At 38.1% G+C, this 17,549-nt stretch overlaps 1 protein-coding gene across 1 annotated transcript in view; it reads right to left on the bottom strand.

The window, feature by feature from the left end:
* Positions 1–17,549, bottom strand: part of LOC140236292 (uncharacterized) — a 98,251-nt gene that overhangs the window by 66,298 nt on the left and 14,404 nt on the right. The window contains exons 4-8 of the mRNA XM_072316246.1: positions 14,118–14,254; positions 13,089–13,163; positions 11,251–12,641; positions 11,047–11,214; positions 9,986–10,147 (exon numbers count right to left, since the gene is read on the bottom strand). Coding sequence (XP_072172347.1) covers positions 9,986–10,147; positions 11,047–11,214; positions 11,251–12,641; positions 13,089–13,163; positions 14,118–14,254 — 1,933 coding nt within the window. The remainder of the gene's footprint in view (positions 1–9,985; positions 10,148–11,046; positions 11,215–11,250; positions 12,642–13,088; positions 13,164–14,117; positions 14,255–17,549) is intronic.

The raw sequence follows: 17,549 nt of genomic DNA, 5'->3' as shown, positions 1-17,549 counted from the left end.
CCGGGCTGGGAAGGCCCTTTTCAGGGCCAAACACATAATCTTGAAAATATATACGGTGCACCTTTAAGCCTTCTACCATCTAATGTTTTACCGCCGCAAAAACCTTCAAAGATTTCATGGAAAGAGCACATCAAATTGTTGATGTCACCATTGACAGAAAAGTGATGTCTATGCCTCGTTTTTTATGTATGGTAGAGACCAAAACTTTACAATGAACATAAATTATACACATGAACTTACTCGTAAAACACATAAAATGAAAATGAAAGAGAGGAAAACAAATTCATACCTTCATTTAACATGATCTGAACCAAAAGGTGCATATTCTCTTTATTCAAAACTATGATCTTCATTAAAATGAATTTGGCAAGATTCATCAAGATGTTACATGGAATTTTGCACACAGACAATGAATACCTGGAGTGTTTCCAGATGCAACTGTCAAGTACACCATGTTTCCACTACATACGCTGTCACAGAAAGTCACTTATTTCCTGCGGCAAATATCACATACATATTCAAGTGGAAGTGTTTCCTAAATGAGCTGGGCAAGTATGTAATGCCTCTATCAATTAACACATAATAAGTCACCAAAATCATTCGACATAATATTATGCATTGCTATTTGGTACACTGGCAATACAGCTGTACATGCTGGACATATTTCCTAGAGGCAACTGGCAAGTATGCAACCACAGGTACAAAGTATTGGTAGCCTACACAATTTCATGATATAATCATAAAACATTCTGGAAACTGACACATATATGTCTTAATAATGTTCATAATGTTCATAAAAGGTCCCTTACTTTACTGAGCACATGAAATAATGCAACGAGACAAACCAAAACTAGGCCAGGGGAGGAGCCCCCCTTCTACACATTCTGACATTTATGTTATATAATATGTCTTAATAATGTTCATAATAAGTTCATAATGTTCATAAAAGGTCCCTTACTTTACTGAGCAGATGAAATAATGCCACGAGATGAACCAAATCTAGGCCAGGGGATGAGTCCCCCCCCCCCCCCCTCTTAACATTCCTCTAGCAATAAACATAATAACTCATCAGAATCATTCAACATAATATACATTGTTATTTGTTAGGCCTACACTGGCAATACAGCTGTATATGCTGTACATGTTTCCTGAGGCAACTGACAAGTATGCAACTACAGGTACAAAGTATTGGTCGCCTAAACAATTTTATGATATAATCATAAAACATTCTGGAAACTGACACATATATGTCTTAAAGGGGATGGCTAGTAACTGATCAGTGGGAATGCTGGGGATAATTGTTCCAAGCCTTGTGGGATTCATTTAAGAGTACATTATATAGATCTATTGTGTGAAAATCATTTGCTCCAGAATGGTCTCATATTCAAGTACTGTTTCCAGGTTAGCATGACTGTGCAGTGACGGGGTGATCGTTAACGATCACCCCATCACTGCACAGTCATGCTAACCTTGAAACACTGAACTGCACATTACTTGCATATGAGACCATTCTGAAGCAAATAATTTTCACACATATATGAAATACTCTAAAATCAATCCCACCAGGATTGGAACAATCATCCCCCAGCATTCTCACTGATTCCCACTGATCAGTTACTAGCCACCCCCTTTAAGAAGTTTCATAATAAGTTCATAATGTGACATTAAATTTGAACATTTTCTCTTGACCTTTGACCCCATGGCAAAAATCTTTCTCTATGAATCATTGGGCAGTGAGTTATGTGTATTCTTTTGCCTAGACTTGTTATTCATCTCCAGGGAATGGAGAAAAAGAGTAATCAAATATAATGGAATTTTAGCGTCTGAACCTGACCTTTCAGCCTTGACCTTTCACTCAATGTCGCCCAAATCCCAAAGAATAACTGTCAGGCAGTACATGCATATCCACTAAATATCATGATGATACCATGAGCCATTTCTGAGATATGGGAAAAATAGAATTTTAGCATTTTCATTTGACCTTTGACCTCTGATCCCATAGGCCAGAATTTTATCAATGTAACTTTATCAGGTATATGTATGCAGACAAATTTTTAAAAATTGACCATGGCCATTGACCTTGAAGATGTGCAACCAAAAGTTGAGAGGCACAACTTCCTTCTCTCATACTCACCGTTTATGCCAAGTTTCATTTGGATACCTAAAATGGTTCTTAAAGGGAACCAACTTCCAAGAGAATTGTGGACTGAGTAAATTGAGTATTCCCTTGTTTTTCTGAAAGCAGTTAGTCATGTGCTCTTTCATTATGCTAGAAAAGTGAATTTTGGTGGAATTTCTTTAATATTTTTGAATTGTTGTCCACACATACGTCATAACCTCTAGCCTCCTTATCCAGCAGTTCCAACACCAAAACTTTAAAAATTCAAAACTTTTCCATCGCTTGTCCAATTTTCCTCAAACTTTCACTGATGTGTTCTACTAATGTTGCTGCTATTACTCAATCCACATTGCTCTTTGGGTTGGGTTTCCTTTAAAGGGACTGGGGAGGAGTGTTGGAACCCAAAATGCAAAAGTACTATTTCATGAAGTGAAACAGGCAAAAACAAGGGCCAATGCCTATGAAAGGACTAAGCAATGAAAAAGAATCGATGAAAAATACGGCATTATGAAGATATCTATGATTTTGTGAAGAGCGTTACATGTAACGCTTGTCAAAATCACAGGGGGTCGGCTTAGAGGCTCTCCGTTCAAGTGTTGTTTTTGCCTCCCTCTTTTGTCCGATTTTGGCACAGCGTTGATTTGTTGCCTTCTCCTCGGCGAAAAGCAAGCCCAAGATACATCGCCGCGATCGCGAGGCGAAACCAGGGTGCCTGTTCACTGGCTAGCGAGCGTTATCGGTGCATTTCCCGGCATCCGCCCGGCAGCTAGCTAGCACGGGTCCGCTCATGCGCATAGGGGCATAAGTTCGGAAACGTTAGGAAAGTGCTAGGAATGTTAGGAAAGTGTTAGGAAAGTGTTAGGAAAGCGTTAGCAATGTTAGGAAAGTGTTAGGAAAGTGGGTGCCGTCCAATCCCCTCAATCTGGCGCACACCGCGCCAATTCCACCGAAAAATAGCGCATCACCCGTCGGCAACAATACCCCACTCTCCTTTCGCTCTTGTTTTGATTGTGTTCTAATTGTGTGTGCTAGCCTTGTTCTACTGGTTGCGGTGCAAATGGTTTCAGCTGACACCCTCTCGCAATATCTGAATAGGATACACCGTGATTACAGTACATTACGCCGTAGGCCACGTTATTCATGATTGCCAGACGTCGACTAGTGTATTGTCCCCATTATGTACCAGTTCAATGGAAGAATAGCGCCATCACCTGTACACACATTACCCCACCCTGCTCCGGATCGCGTGTTTTGTTTTTGTTTTGTTTTTTTTAGACGGCGCAGATTGGGGACCCTAAAAATCTATTGGGGACCCTATCCCTAAACCTAACCCTAATCCTAATCCTAACCCTAACCATCAAGCCCTAACCCTAACCCTAGCCCTAACCCCAACCCTAACCCTAACCATTACCCTAACGCTAACCAAAAACCCTAACCCAACGTTTTTCCCAAAGGTTTAACACGCGCCATGCCCCAATCTGTGCCGTCTTAAAAAAAAAAAAAAAAAAAAAAAAAAAACGCCTCCGGATCGTGCTCTACTGGCTTGTCCTCCAATTTTTGGCCGCTATGTCTCTGCTTATGATAACTCAAATATTGTGTGATTTCAGCCCTTGCATCATCTGATTTAGGATTAACCCTTGACTGCAGTAGGCCTACTCGATGTTCTGGTCAAGAGTTACCACTGCATTGCCTCCCCACCCTTATCTTCACGAATTTCACAGACGAAGAGCGCCATCACTCGTCGATGTATAGCAGCAGCTGCTGCTTTACCTCACCCTTCCCCGGACCGAGTTACAATCTTTGTCCTACAAACTGAACAGTTGTTTTACAGACCAGATATCTGTTCTCTTTTATGCGGTTAGCTGGTTTCTGTTGGTAGCCATTTCAATTGAATTAAAAATTGAAACTATTTAAAAATTCAACTAATTTTGTGAGATCGTACAACGTGGCTGATGAATGCATAGTGATGACCAGAGAACACTTTAGTACACATGTTTTTAAAATCTGTGTAAAATTTTGAATGATTTGTGTTTATATCTATAATTTTAGAACACTAATGCACATTGAAGTGCATACATTGACACTCTGTTGGAATAATCATGGCATGGTTATTTTGATGAATCTTTGAATACTCCGGATACTTTTATATTCTATTGACGGAACATTGTGTTCCTACTCGCGATATACATGCGATTATACTTGTTTGTGTATTTTTTTTTTCTCATGCTTCTGTGCTCTGCAGAGTTAATGTTTCACTTTTTTTTCCCCTGCGAAATGAAGTCTAGTATTTATAAGTTTTCGTGTGCTTGTTGTAAGAAACCTGTGAAGAAAGATAGAAAAAGATTGAGATGTACTAATTGCCAGCAGTGGCTTCGTAATTGTTTGTTCTGGTATTTCTGAAGGAATTTATGATGATTTGACAGAGACTTTTAATGACTGGCAGTGTAATATTTGTTTGTTTAAGCAGATGCCTTTTTATATTGATTGTGAAACTGCTGCAGATGTTGATTTACATGAGGTCAATATGACACGAAGAAATTTGCCTACTTCAGAAAAATTGCATCAAGATGGAGGTAATGGTCTAAGGATTGCACATTTAAATGTCAATCGCAGTCTTTTGAGACATATAGATGAAGTTAGAGCGTTTGTGACGTCAAACGATAAACATTTACTCGCTCTAGATGAAACTAAAATTGATTTATCTATTTTTGATCATGAACTCAATATAGAAAATTATTCACTAGTGCGAAAAGATAGAACTCGTCAAGGTGGAGGAGTAGCGATATATGTTCATAAGTCGATTCATTTTGAGAACCTTATACATGAAAGTTTGAACGAGTTAGAAGTGCTTGCAGTAAAGGTTTATTTGAAGCGTTCAAAGGCAATGGTGTTCACTACTTGGTACCGACCCCCCTCTTGTAATATCGGTGTCTTTGATTTATATGAAAACTTCCTTAGTTATGTCGACAGTTTAGGTTGTGATACAGTCCAGGTAGGAGATATAAACTGTGATTTACTGTCCCAGCCTTTATCTGGTGTCACCAAAAGGTATATTGATCTTAATAATATGTGCGCTTTGACACAGATAAATTGCACTGAACCGACCCGGATACTGAGTAACTAATCTTTCCGCTACTTTGGTTGATCATATTGTAACTAATAATCCCCCCAAAATGAAGAGCTTTGATGTGATTCACAATGGAATGAGTGATCATTCGATTAGTACTGTGATTTGGAAGTCTGATATTCTATTTTCTTCAAGAACTATAAATTGCAGAAGCCGGAAAAATTTAAACATTGATGACTTCGACATTTACAAACTTATGAAGAAGCGAGATAAAGCTAAAAAAGAAAGCATATAAATGTAAAGATGGAAATATGATGAATGAGTATCGAAAGTTACGAAATAAAGTAACAGCGAAAGTTCGGAAAGCAAAGAAAAAATATTATGTTGATAAATTCTCCCAAAATAGTAAAAATTCCAGATCTAGTTAGATTTTGTTGAAATCTATTATATCAAGACGTAAGAAATCTGATATCTCAGTCCACGTGAATTCTGATAATCTTATTGAAACTGCTGATCAATTTAATGAATTTTTCGCCACAGTGGGAAGTACTGTAGCAGAACAAATTCCTGATGCACCTTTTATTCACGATAAAGCTAGCTCTGTTAATGATCTATTTGAATTTACTTCAGTTATGGAGAGTGAAGTTTGTAAAATTATTCGTAATTTGAAAGAGGTTATAAATCCATTGGTTTTGATAAGATATCTGCTTATATGCTGACATTATGCGCTTTTGAAATATCACATAGCATTGCTGATTTGATTAATCTGTCTCTGCAAAGTGGTAAGTTTCCCAAGCCATGCACTGTAAAAACATTGGTGTTAGATTTAACACCATGGGTGTTAAATCTAACACCGATCAAGCTTCAATAGAGGACCACACCCACAGGTGTAGAAAATGTATTGTGACGGTGCTAAAAAGTGTTCACCTGGCACTTCGTGGTGTTAATTTGACACTGTGGCTGGTGATATTTTTGACACTGCGCTAGAGTTAATTCATTAATGACACCGCATGATGTTGATTTGATATTGGTGGTGTTAATGTCAATGGTATAACACCCGTCCAGCTTCAATAGGAGACCACACCAACTGGTGTTACATAGTGTAAATGTGTTTACCCATTTTTTCAAAAATCAAGTAGGTCCTACTTTATCGGTTATTCTTCATCGTCTTGTTCAGAATTAACAAGAAATTCAGTCCCTAAGAAACTACTAGTAATCAAAAAAAAAAAATGAAATGACACCCGGAGGTGTTAATCTAACACCATGAATGAGCACCGGAAATTTAACACCAGCTCGGTGTTTCATATTTAACACAGGACTTTTTGCAGTGTGAAAAAGGGCAAATATCATTCCAATTCATAAAAATGGGCATAAAGATCATCCCTAAAATTATCGACCTATTTCAATTTTGTCATGTGTTTCAAAAATTCTCGAACGAGTTGTTCAAAGATAGATATTAGCTTACTTGCACAAAAACAATAATTCTGACGTCTGTGCAATCTGGTTTTAGACCACAACACTCAACTGTATTACTATTACTACCCTTATGAAAGTCACGGATGACTGGCTCTATGCAATTGATAGAAATGAATATACTGGAGTTGTTTTGTCGACCTCAGAAAAGCTTTCGAAACAGTGAACTGTGATATGCTAATGACGAAGCTAATAAGGAAATAGGCATCAATGGTACCCCGGAGCTTGGCTTATATTTGATGGACAGAGTCTGCCAAACAGTGGTCAACTCCAAACTTTCCTCTGAATCTGCTATGACGTTCGGGGTCCCTCAAGGGTCCCTTCTAGGACCACTGCTTTTTATAATCTATATCAACGATTTGGTACAATATGTTAAAGCATGTACAGTGCAATTATGCTGATGATACCGTTTTATATTTTTCTCATTCTTCAGTATCCAATATTGAACTTGCTCTTAATGTGGACTTATGTGTCAAAATAAGTTAAGTGTGAACTGTCAGAAAACTGTATGCATGTTAATTGCAAGCAGCCACATGGTGTCAAAACAAAATGTCTTACGAGTCTCGTTACACGACACCCCTCTGAATCAAGTGCATGTTTTTAAGTACTTAGGTCTGTGGTGTGACGAAAGTTTAAATTGGAAGTGTCATCTTGAAAGTATGCTGATGAGTATTGGAAAGATGTTAGGTTTTCTCGGTAGACTAAGACACTCTGTAAGTGAATCGATTCTGAAATTAATTTATAAGTCATTGATTCTTCCTCATTTTGATTATGGAGACATTATATATGGGTCATCGTTTAAGAAACGCCTAGAAAAGTAACAAAAATTACAGAATAGGACCACGCGAGGACCGGCCGAATTATATCAAGATTACAACCCGATTCTCATGTTCTTGTTCTCCAAATACATAACGCTTTAAATTGGCAACTCCTTGACCAAAGAAGGTATCATCACTCCCTTACCTTTATGTATAAGATAATGAACAATTTAACCCCTTCTTATTTAAAAGATGAATTTGAAATTGTATCTCATTCCTACCCCTCCCGTTTTGGACTAAAAATAAGACTTCCTAGAAGTGAATATTTGAAGAAATCATTTAAATATAGATATGCTAAGGAATATGATGACCTTCCCATGGATATTAGAACTTCCCCCAGTGTTCATATATTCAAATCTAATATAAGTATGTTTAAGGTCACTGCCTCGTTGATTTAATTTTTTCTTCTTTTTGTTGATGAAAAAGAGTTATTACAGAATTATTTGAATTAGTACAGGTTATTGAAAGTTATGATTTATTATTTTCCCCCTCCCTTTCCTTTGTATCCTTTTCTTTTGTTATTTGCTATTCGATGTTGTTGTTTTTTTTTCTTTCTGTCAACTTATGTATTTCAAATATCTACATTTTTAAAAGAGTATGTATTTCATAATTTCACATTGCATTTGTATAACTTCAATGTTCTGAACCCCATGGAAGTCCAGCAATGCCATGTGTGATATCACTGAATATGGGCCATCCAGCCGTTGTTGTTTATATATACGGAAAATAAATAAATCAATCAATCACGAGAAAGTTGGACGAGTTACCTGCTTGGTCTTACAATCGGGGTCAGGCAACTCACTAACATTTTGTGGGGGGGGGGGCTGAAAATGACATATTTGCCCCCTAACCCTCCAGAATCGACGCCCCTGCATGCAAGGAAATCATTTTCAGGATAAAAATAAAAATTTTTGTAAACACTTTTTGTATGGTATTTGGAAAATTGTCAGTCCCAGAATGGTACTAAATCTATGGAGGAAAATCAAGTTTTGGGAAATAGGATTAATTGAAACTATTTATATATCCCCTCTATTTATACCCTCTCGTAACAACAATGTCAAAAGTGTACAAAGTCTCTCGAAAAGGACCGTAGCGGAAGAGCTTTTGCATGTTTATAATTACAAGATGTGATTCATACTTGCGGTGGTATTTTGACAATGTTTTCCATCGAAAAAGTTTAAAACCTGTCCTCATCTAGGTAATTATTTGGGGGACAATTTATTTGTTTGCCCCCCCCCCCAACATATGTACAGGGATTGGTCAAATGCCCCCCCCCCCCCCCCCCCGATCAACTTCCCTGATCGCCCATGTGTATGCCCATAGATGTATAAGAAATGGAGGATGGTTCAATCATGGCGGTATTGGCTTTTGTTTGTTTGTTCGCTTATTTTCGTATACGTGATTAACAGATGGTACCGAGTTGCGCCGTCGTAGCATGTATATCATTTGACGTTTTCAATATCTGAACCATTCTTTATATAAATATTGTTTTTTTCGCGAACGAGCGTATGTTTGTCGTACTGTGTTGTGGTTAATGAAATTTGTTAAGTTCGCAGTAGATGACAGGTTCGAGTCCCACTGGTTCCTCTTTTTCCGACATGTTTGTTAATTTACAGATCAGCAGTTGCAGGAGGGGGAGGGGGTTCGAACGACCACCGCTAGCGAGAGCAGGGTCCGCTTGAACAAAAAACAAAAGGTGAAACTTCTTCCCAAAGCTCCAAATATGACAGAAGATATAAACGAACATGTTCAGAAAATGCTCACACTGATTTGTAAGTTTTAGCAAGCTTTTGGATTCAATTGTCGCATGATCTGTTATTTCATAAATTATGATAACAGGGCAAGCCACCACATAACAGTGTGCCAGCATTGTATGATTTACAAGTATACAACGAACTATCAGAATTACGTGCAATGTTCCTACACAGAAAATTTCTGCTCACTCGCTCATACTAATTTAGAATATTTTTTCAAGTCCTCAGTTTGTTGTTATAATTCGTTATCTATAAGGCCGACACTATATCTCGATTACAATTGTAAGATGTAATAACCAAAAATGACAATTCTATGTTTTGTAAGCTGAAATACAAAAAAAAAAAAATCGATACAATACACGAGCTAGTAACTCCTTGATGTAGTACTTACCTTTCTCTTTTTTATTTCTTTCTTCATTTTTGAGACTGTTTATTCACGTAAAGCAGTGATTTCACTACCGAAGTCTATCTATTTTGTTCTTTCTCGTTATATGATTTATTGTCTATGGATTTTCCTGACCGAACTTCTGAAAGACTACCCATTCAGATGCTGTCCATGCAGTGGTCTTGGGGGGATTAAAGACTCAACAGGTGACGCCCTGGCAGCTGGACTTACTACGCATAATAACGATAAGGAGAAGTGGGAATACTCTAAAATTGTTATACTGCTTCTTTGAAAAACTGAAGTAAAACTCGATCTCTAGTCTGTACATTACGATAGACGTGTTGTGGAAGTATGGTGATAAGATCTTACCTGACAGTTTAAGGCCTCTGCGCCGAGAATCTTGTAGAATTCCACGTGAAATTGTGAGTCCAATATCTTTACTCTCCGTAGTACACTGCTGGAACACATACCCTCCGCCAAGTGACGTGACACGATTCTCCCGCATTTCAAACCGTGAATTTCCATTGATGGCTAATTGCAAAAGAAATCAATTGACAGGCTGTGAAAAGTAATAATGCTCCGTGATGTACATGTAAAATGTATATGAAGTTGTTTAGGAGGTGGAAACTCAGCTGAGACATTCAAATCACATATCGTATTTTATTCATCCAAGCTGGAGAAGGGAAGATGACTACGTTCCACTTGTTTCATTATGTCAAGAGCTTAGGAAAGGCACATGACATCATCGGGAGTCATATTGTGTTCCGTAAATGCAGGCCTGGTGGTACGATACACAGAACACACAGTATGACACAGCCCTTCGATACACTGTGTCTTCAGTATACCCATGGTTTTATCAGTATATGCAGTTTGAAATCTTTAATTTTCGCAGATCGGTCGGATTTTTATCCGAGTGTGAAATAGTTGCTCTTTTAACTAAATCGAATTATTCTGTTATGGAAAAAAAAGAATACACTGTATTGCTTAAAATTGACTAATTCAAACCTTTTGAAAAGGTCATGCAGTGAAAAGACATTTACATTATTGACCATTAAACGTATCATAACACACCTAAGAAGTCACATGTTGGTTGAGAATTTTGTTCATATTTTACTTTATGTGGAACATTTTGTTGAAACTTCATTATGGGAGGAAACCTATTTTAATACAAGAACATTAACGCGTCCATATTCAACATTGTTCACAGTTGTGCGTCTTAAAGCTTTTTCCCAAATAAATATTACAACCATGCATAGCAAAAGAGTAAAGTTGAGGAGTTTGCATTCAATCACACACACACACACACACACACACACACACAACAACAACAACAACAACAACAACAACAACAACTCCAAAAAGCACAAATCACATTTAAGCTAAGAAACTGGCTGTACTTTTCAAATTGATATCAAAGCTCTATCACTCACTACTTGGTTAAAGCGCACCATGAAAGTGACTCCTGATTTTGTATGTTCCGGCGAATAGGATGAGAGTTTGAACTCTTTCCATCGTTCTCCCACTGCTCTAGCGGCCTCCTCAGTATGACATTCAAACGCAACGTCAACACAGAAATCGCGGTATCGACGATCAGCATACTCTTTTTCGTAATCATCACTAGTATAACTCTCGACGAAATGTGGAGCAGAGTCTATCAAGCCGTGGATGATATCAAGGCCGAGTTCATTCCCTAAAGCTGAGGTGAAGTAGAGTAGGTAGCGGAACTCCTCACGTCGTCCAAAAAGTTCCTTTTTCAGCTTGTCGTACTTGGCGCGATCATTGGCGAATACATTTTCAATATACAGCGCGGCAATATATTCTTGAAACAACTTGTGGGGAAAAGACACAGTTGACGTAACTAAGGATGAAATGTTGAGGTCGCGCCGACGCTCCCTTGTGATGACATCTTTTTCTATTGTCAAAACACCCACACTGCAGCATATTTCCATGGCATCACGGCACTCACTGAATTGTCCTTCAGGAAATGAAAGATTCCTGTCAAACAGACCCTGTAACGCTATCTCACTTATTTGATGGATTGCCCTACCGGCTTCCCTGAGATGATCAATGCTATTTTGATTCTGTACATTTCCCCCAACTTTTGATGTGTAGTGTTCTTTCAAAAAAGAAATCATTTCGCCAAATATATTGGAGAAGGTTTGCAAATTTTGCATTTCTGTCCGTTTCTTTTCAGTGAAGTCGTTCCACACGAGACAAAGCATTGCACAGTAGATAGGAAACGGGGCCATGTTTGACCGGATGACCTCGTTTTCTTCTATAAAATTGATCAAGTTTTCTGCAAGATTGTCCTTCTGTACACTCCGAAAATATCTGCTTATATAAGTTGATAAATCATCCTTGTTAAATCCTTCAACGCTAAGAAAAGTGTACGATTCGGCAAGAGTCTTTTCCATCATAAATTCATCTGTCTTCCATGGGCGTGTGGTCACAAATACTTGGCATGACTTCAATTCCTCATTGTTCAAAATACGAATGACTCTACTGTTCTCCTCACTTAATTTCCCGTTGAACTCGTCGAACCCATCAAATATGATCAGAACTCTACCTGGATGGGTTACAATGAAACCATCTATTTGGCTCGTTTTTGCTGTATTTGAATCAGATAGATAATCTTTTACAATTTCCCCAATGCTTTTTCCGTGCTTGACATCTCGGAGAATAATTAAGAGTACCATGTCCAGATCCTTGAGAATCCGTCCCTTGCACCAGTCCCAGGCAATCTTAGCGCAAAGTGTTGTTTTCCCAACACCCCCCTCACCCTGGATCAGAAGGCGCTTTGAAAGGTTTCCTTTTTCAGTGTTTTTCAGAAGATCGTAGTATGTTATTGGTGTCTTATTCTTGCTGCTTCGGTCAATAATACTTAAGTTCGTAAAAATGTCATCCAATTCAACACGCTTCATAAAGTTGAGTGGATCCACCGTGACCTTGCCTCGTGACACACTGTAATACTCCTTCAGATCTTCCTTGCATCGTTGTACTTGTTTCTTTGTAAGCGATGGTGGTTCTTAGAAGGAAATCAAAAGAGAGAAAAAAAAAAGCACGAACACAAAACCATTATCATCCATCTTATGAATGTGCATAAATACCAGCACATACATAAGTGTATAATACACAGATAGAGAGGGAGAGAGAGAGAGAGAGAGAGAAAGGGAGAGAGAGAGAAAAAGGCCTGGAATATCTTTATTCGATAAATTCCAAAATGTAAACTATTATTGTTTATCGAGGATATCATTGCAAGGCACTTATCCCTATAAAGTATTACAAATTCATAATATATTTCCTTCTAGGCCCTACTACTAAACTGCATGACATTATACACTTGCATCACGGTACAACAAATGTGTAGATGATTATAATGTTGAAAATATAGATGTCGCTGTGCATTATGTAAAAAAAAAATCATTTTTGTTCTTTTTTTAGTCTACATATTTATCTACATATTTTGTCTTACTCAGCATTAATTCTTCCTCCTCATGAGATCTCTCTGGTATGTTTAGTGTTCTCCAGCAGGGGTTCCAGCCACATCCTGAAAAATATTGTCAACCATAACAAGAGCATCACTTATATAAATGATCGTTTCCATATGTTCGAGGCACAAATAATTTCCAAATCAGTCCCGTTTCGTTCTCCCTCTTTTCACTTCCAGTATTTTGAGGACAGGTTCACGATGTGTGGTCTGATACATGTTTTCCTTGATGAATATTTATTCATTCTAAATCGATTAATCATCCTTGATAATAGATTTCCTAGTTCGGTTTACACCTGCAGATAGGCACTGTATCACTCTCGAAAGCGCTTGGCTAACTCTATTGTCTCTGCGGGCTTTCTATGCATCAAAATAATTTAAGTTTTTATTTCTCTCTTTCTCTCTCTCTCTCTCTCTCCCTCCCTCTCTTTCTCTCTCTTTCTTCCTCTTCTCCCTATTCTCTGTTCGCTTTTTTCACAATTTTGTGTTTTTTTTTCTATCCCCAACTTTCCCAGTTTCCCGCACTCTTTATAATTGTAAGCTTTTCACCTTCCCCCTTTATTTTCCCCTTTCCCTTAGAGGCACCCACTCATGTTACAAGCATAGTCTCTTGAAAGAGTACCTCTCTTTTTTTCTCTCTTTTTTTTTTGCAGTATACATAGAGTGTAGGCCTATGTTTCTTTTTGCACTGACCATGTAGACATGGACATGTTGCTTTCCCTGTGAGGCTTTGTATTTTCTTTTAAAAAAAGTAAAAATAAAGATTGAATTTGAATTTGTACACATGGGATATTCATTTGGTTGTCCTTAGTGTTGAAGATATCATTTGTGATGTTATTTTGTATCAAAGACATCCACACACCTACGCACGTACACACATATCACATGTAAGCACGCACAACGAACTAAAACAAACACACACACACACACAAACACACACACACACACACACACACACACACACATGAACATTCACAACTGAATGCAAACATAAAACCTTCAATAGACCAGCACCTTTTCGCGGCAGGTAGTCCGGATGTTTGTTTTGGAGATACTTCCCAACAAAGAGAAATAGGCTGACTATGACAACAGGCACACCAATGGTGAGTCCAATGATGAGACCTGGATTAACACGTTTTCCTGAAATTTGATAGAAACAGACATAGATTGAACACGCTTTCATTCATTACTCCATTTAGAAGACAGTAAAATAAACACATGCCTACTATACAAAGTAAGATTTTAGTGTCTGGGTTTCAGTGTGTGTGTGTGTATGTGTGTGTGTGTGTGTATGTCTTTAAGTTTATGTTTGATAATGGCATAATTATTGATTGCACGAACATATTATCATCATTATGTATGATCACGACAAAAATTATTCAAAGGACACACTTCTAATTGAGTCATCCTGCGAGACCGACGTACGAGTTACACGACCAACAAGCGCCACATTGATAAAAGGTCCTTGCAGGTCCATGAGTCATACAGCTCACGAGTCATACAGCCTGTCAGTTTGACATTAATTAAGTTAAAAAAGGTCCATTAGTCTGACATTGGGTAAACAATGCCTACGAGTCTGACAACGACCAAGCATCACAAAACCAGCATAAAGTCGCGCCCCACGATTTTACGTGAGGAATGGGGGGAAAAAGTGAAACCGGTCAACTAAGTCAATCTTGAATTTTCTATTTTATGAAAATAAGTTACTCTTCTTCTGCATTATTCCCAACTCTGGGATCATAAAATGACCGGAAAATTCTGTTTTCGGAACTTTTGTCTACGATCCTTTTTGGTAAAGTAGTGAGATAAGGTATTTCTTAGATCTCCCTTCTTTATTTCTTGAAAATCCGTTGTACTCTCTTTACTTTTAACTCAAAAAACTTTTGAAAAGGTAGCATTATTGCTTTGAAAGTTTGCATTAATCATGGACGGAATGTACATTGTATTGATAGAGCATGCACGATTTCAATTTAATCTGATAATCCCTTCATTATTGTTGTTCCAGTGGTTCACACCCTGCTTTTGTTCCATTCATCGCACAGCTGGCACGGTCTGGTAAAGATTAAATATACCCTTTACTTCAGAGCCATATCTTTTTCTCAGTTCATACTTTTCCAAAGTGTGTGCTTTCTTTTCAGTATTTAGAAAGGTTAAGAGAGTCAATTTGCCATGAGCTATTTATCGTTTAAACTTAAGTCCTGCTCTTTCAGAATCTGTTCTGCTTTCGTGGTGCAGGATTGCAAATAGGCAACCAAAAACAAAAACACTAAATATATCTCAATGAGACCAACACTGCATGCATTAAAGGGATGGTACAGTGTTGGTGGATCTGAGGATTTGACTTTGAACCTTTTCCGAGATACCAGGAAACCACTTGTAGATTGGTACAGAGCATGCCATTCTAAGAAGAATTCAAAGTTTATTCGATTAAAATTGTTTTGGGAATGGCAGAGACATCAAAAAAAAACCAACAACAATCGTAATAAAATGTGGGTCCCACTGTTGCGACACGGATTGTCGTCTGGTGACAATCCGTGTCCGTTTGTGCGTGTGCGTGTGTGTGTGTGTGTGTGTGTGTGTGCGTGTGTGTATGTGAGTGTGTGTGTGTGTGTGTGTGTGTATGATGGAAGAATATGTTTATTATGGCAGCTCTTTGCGTATGTGTTTATTAGCTGCGTGTGGGTAGGGATACCTAGTAAGCTGTTTCAAGTTTCAAGTTTCAAGTTTATTTCATATTTCCACTTTCTCAGTGATGGGATTATAAAATGATTGACAATAAAACAAAAGTACAAAATATATACAACCATATCTTATCTTTGAAAAAAAAAGACAAACAAACATTACACACAAATATAAATGGTCGTTATCATCTGAGGATATCACAAATAAATGTCAGAAATATGATGGGGCCTACATAAAAGCAATGATGCTTCTAAAAACTGTAGGTTCCCGAATTTACAGGCATGAAATTATACGGAGAACGGACATGTTTATCTCGACCAACTTAAATTGTACCAGTGCAAAATCAGTATTAAAAACGAACTATCGAACCACATGAATACTTTAGTATCGCTTAAACGAGACTGTACATGTTATTTCGCCGTGTTTACACACACACACACACACACACACACAAATGCTATAACGGTATTGTTAAGTAACTTGGAGCTGCAGACAAAGACAAAAGACTGGGGGTATTTAAAAAAAAAATGTTGCTAAGAGCCGGGTAGTGTGTATCCATTAAGTAATAGCCGTTTTAGTTTGCGTTTGAAGGTGGATAAGGATAAGGAAGAAGTAATATCTTGAGGGAGGTCATTCCAGTATCTGGGTCCAGTAAACATAATTGTTTTGGCATAAACGTTGGGTCCAGTAAACATAATTGTTTTGGCATAAACGTTGCTGGCATAAACGTTGATATTGATTTTATCAGCAGCTTTGACTTTGATCAGTTTGTTTGGCGGATTTGTTTATGAATTCGGAGTGGTGCTTGCGTGCGGGCGGATGCTGCTTTTCTGCATACGGTCCACTATGTCTTATTTATCAGCATTGGGAAGTCGTTTCATCAGGAACGAATGTGGTATCGGTTCGGGTGTGTGTGTGTGTGTGTGTGTGTGCGTGTGTGTGTGTGTGTGTGTGTGTGTGGGGAGGGGGTTACATTTCGTTATTAAACAGTTCGTTATTCTGAAAGCTCTTTAGTCCGAGGTTCTTTATTCTAAGGTTCGTTATTCCGAATTTCATTTTTGGATCAACGAACCTTTATAATAGGTACAGGGAATTGTACAGGGGATGCTGTAGACGATTACGTCCTTCGACGGTTTCTGTTTTCCACTCGGATGGGAACACAGAGACGCGTGGGAAGCCACACAACTCGTGTTACCAAGCTGCAGCGCATTTACCAGAAGGAATGCTAATACAACACACTCGGAGCGGTGGAGAGGCAGAACCGCAAAGTCAAGTTACGAAACTTCTCCCACAAATGGTCATTTTAGGTGACACCCATTATACGCATGACATCGCCTGGCCATTGGTGCTGAACATTTTTCCTTGTACTACTTGAATGTAAATTTTTCGAAACTCGGAAAGCAATTTTGAGGTTGGGGATGAGGTGACAGCATTTTTTTTTTTCACTTTTCTGGCCGGGAAGGTGTGGGACAGCGATAAACTATATAAAATGAGAACGAATTTAGTATTTCCCTATAGTCTTACCCACTTTACGCTCCATGGATATTGCATTTTTTATATCGTGTTTGGGTGTGGGAGGGGTGTCCGAATGTCCTAATGTTTCTTTTTTTCTGGAAATGTAATAGGCATTGCTTTATCATGAATATTGCTGCACAATGACAGCGTAACCACAGCTTGTCTATTCCATGACTGTATCATTTTCTTACTCTGTGTATAACTTATCGATCTAGATTGTATTCTATTTGTGGTATAATTATGTTATGT

The sequence above is a fragment of the Diadema setosum genome, chromosome 12, assembly GCF_964275005.1.
Source record: "Diadema setosum chromosome 12, eeDiaSeto1, whole genome shotgun sequence".
NCBI lineage: Eukaryota > Metazoa > Echinodermata > Echinoidea > Diadematoida > Diadematidae > Diadema > Diadema setosum.
Note: the sequence above shows the minus strand (reverse complement) of the source record. Positions and strands in the feature narration are given on the sequence as shown.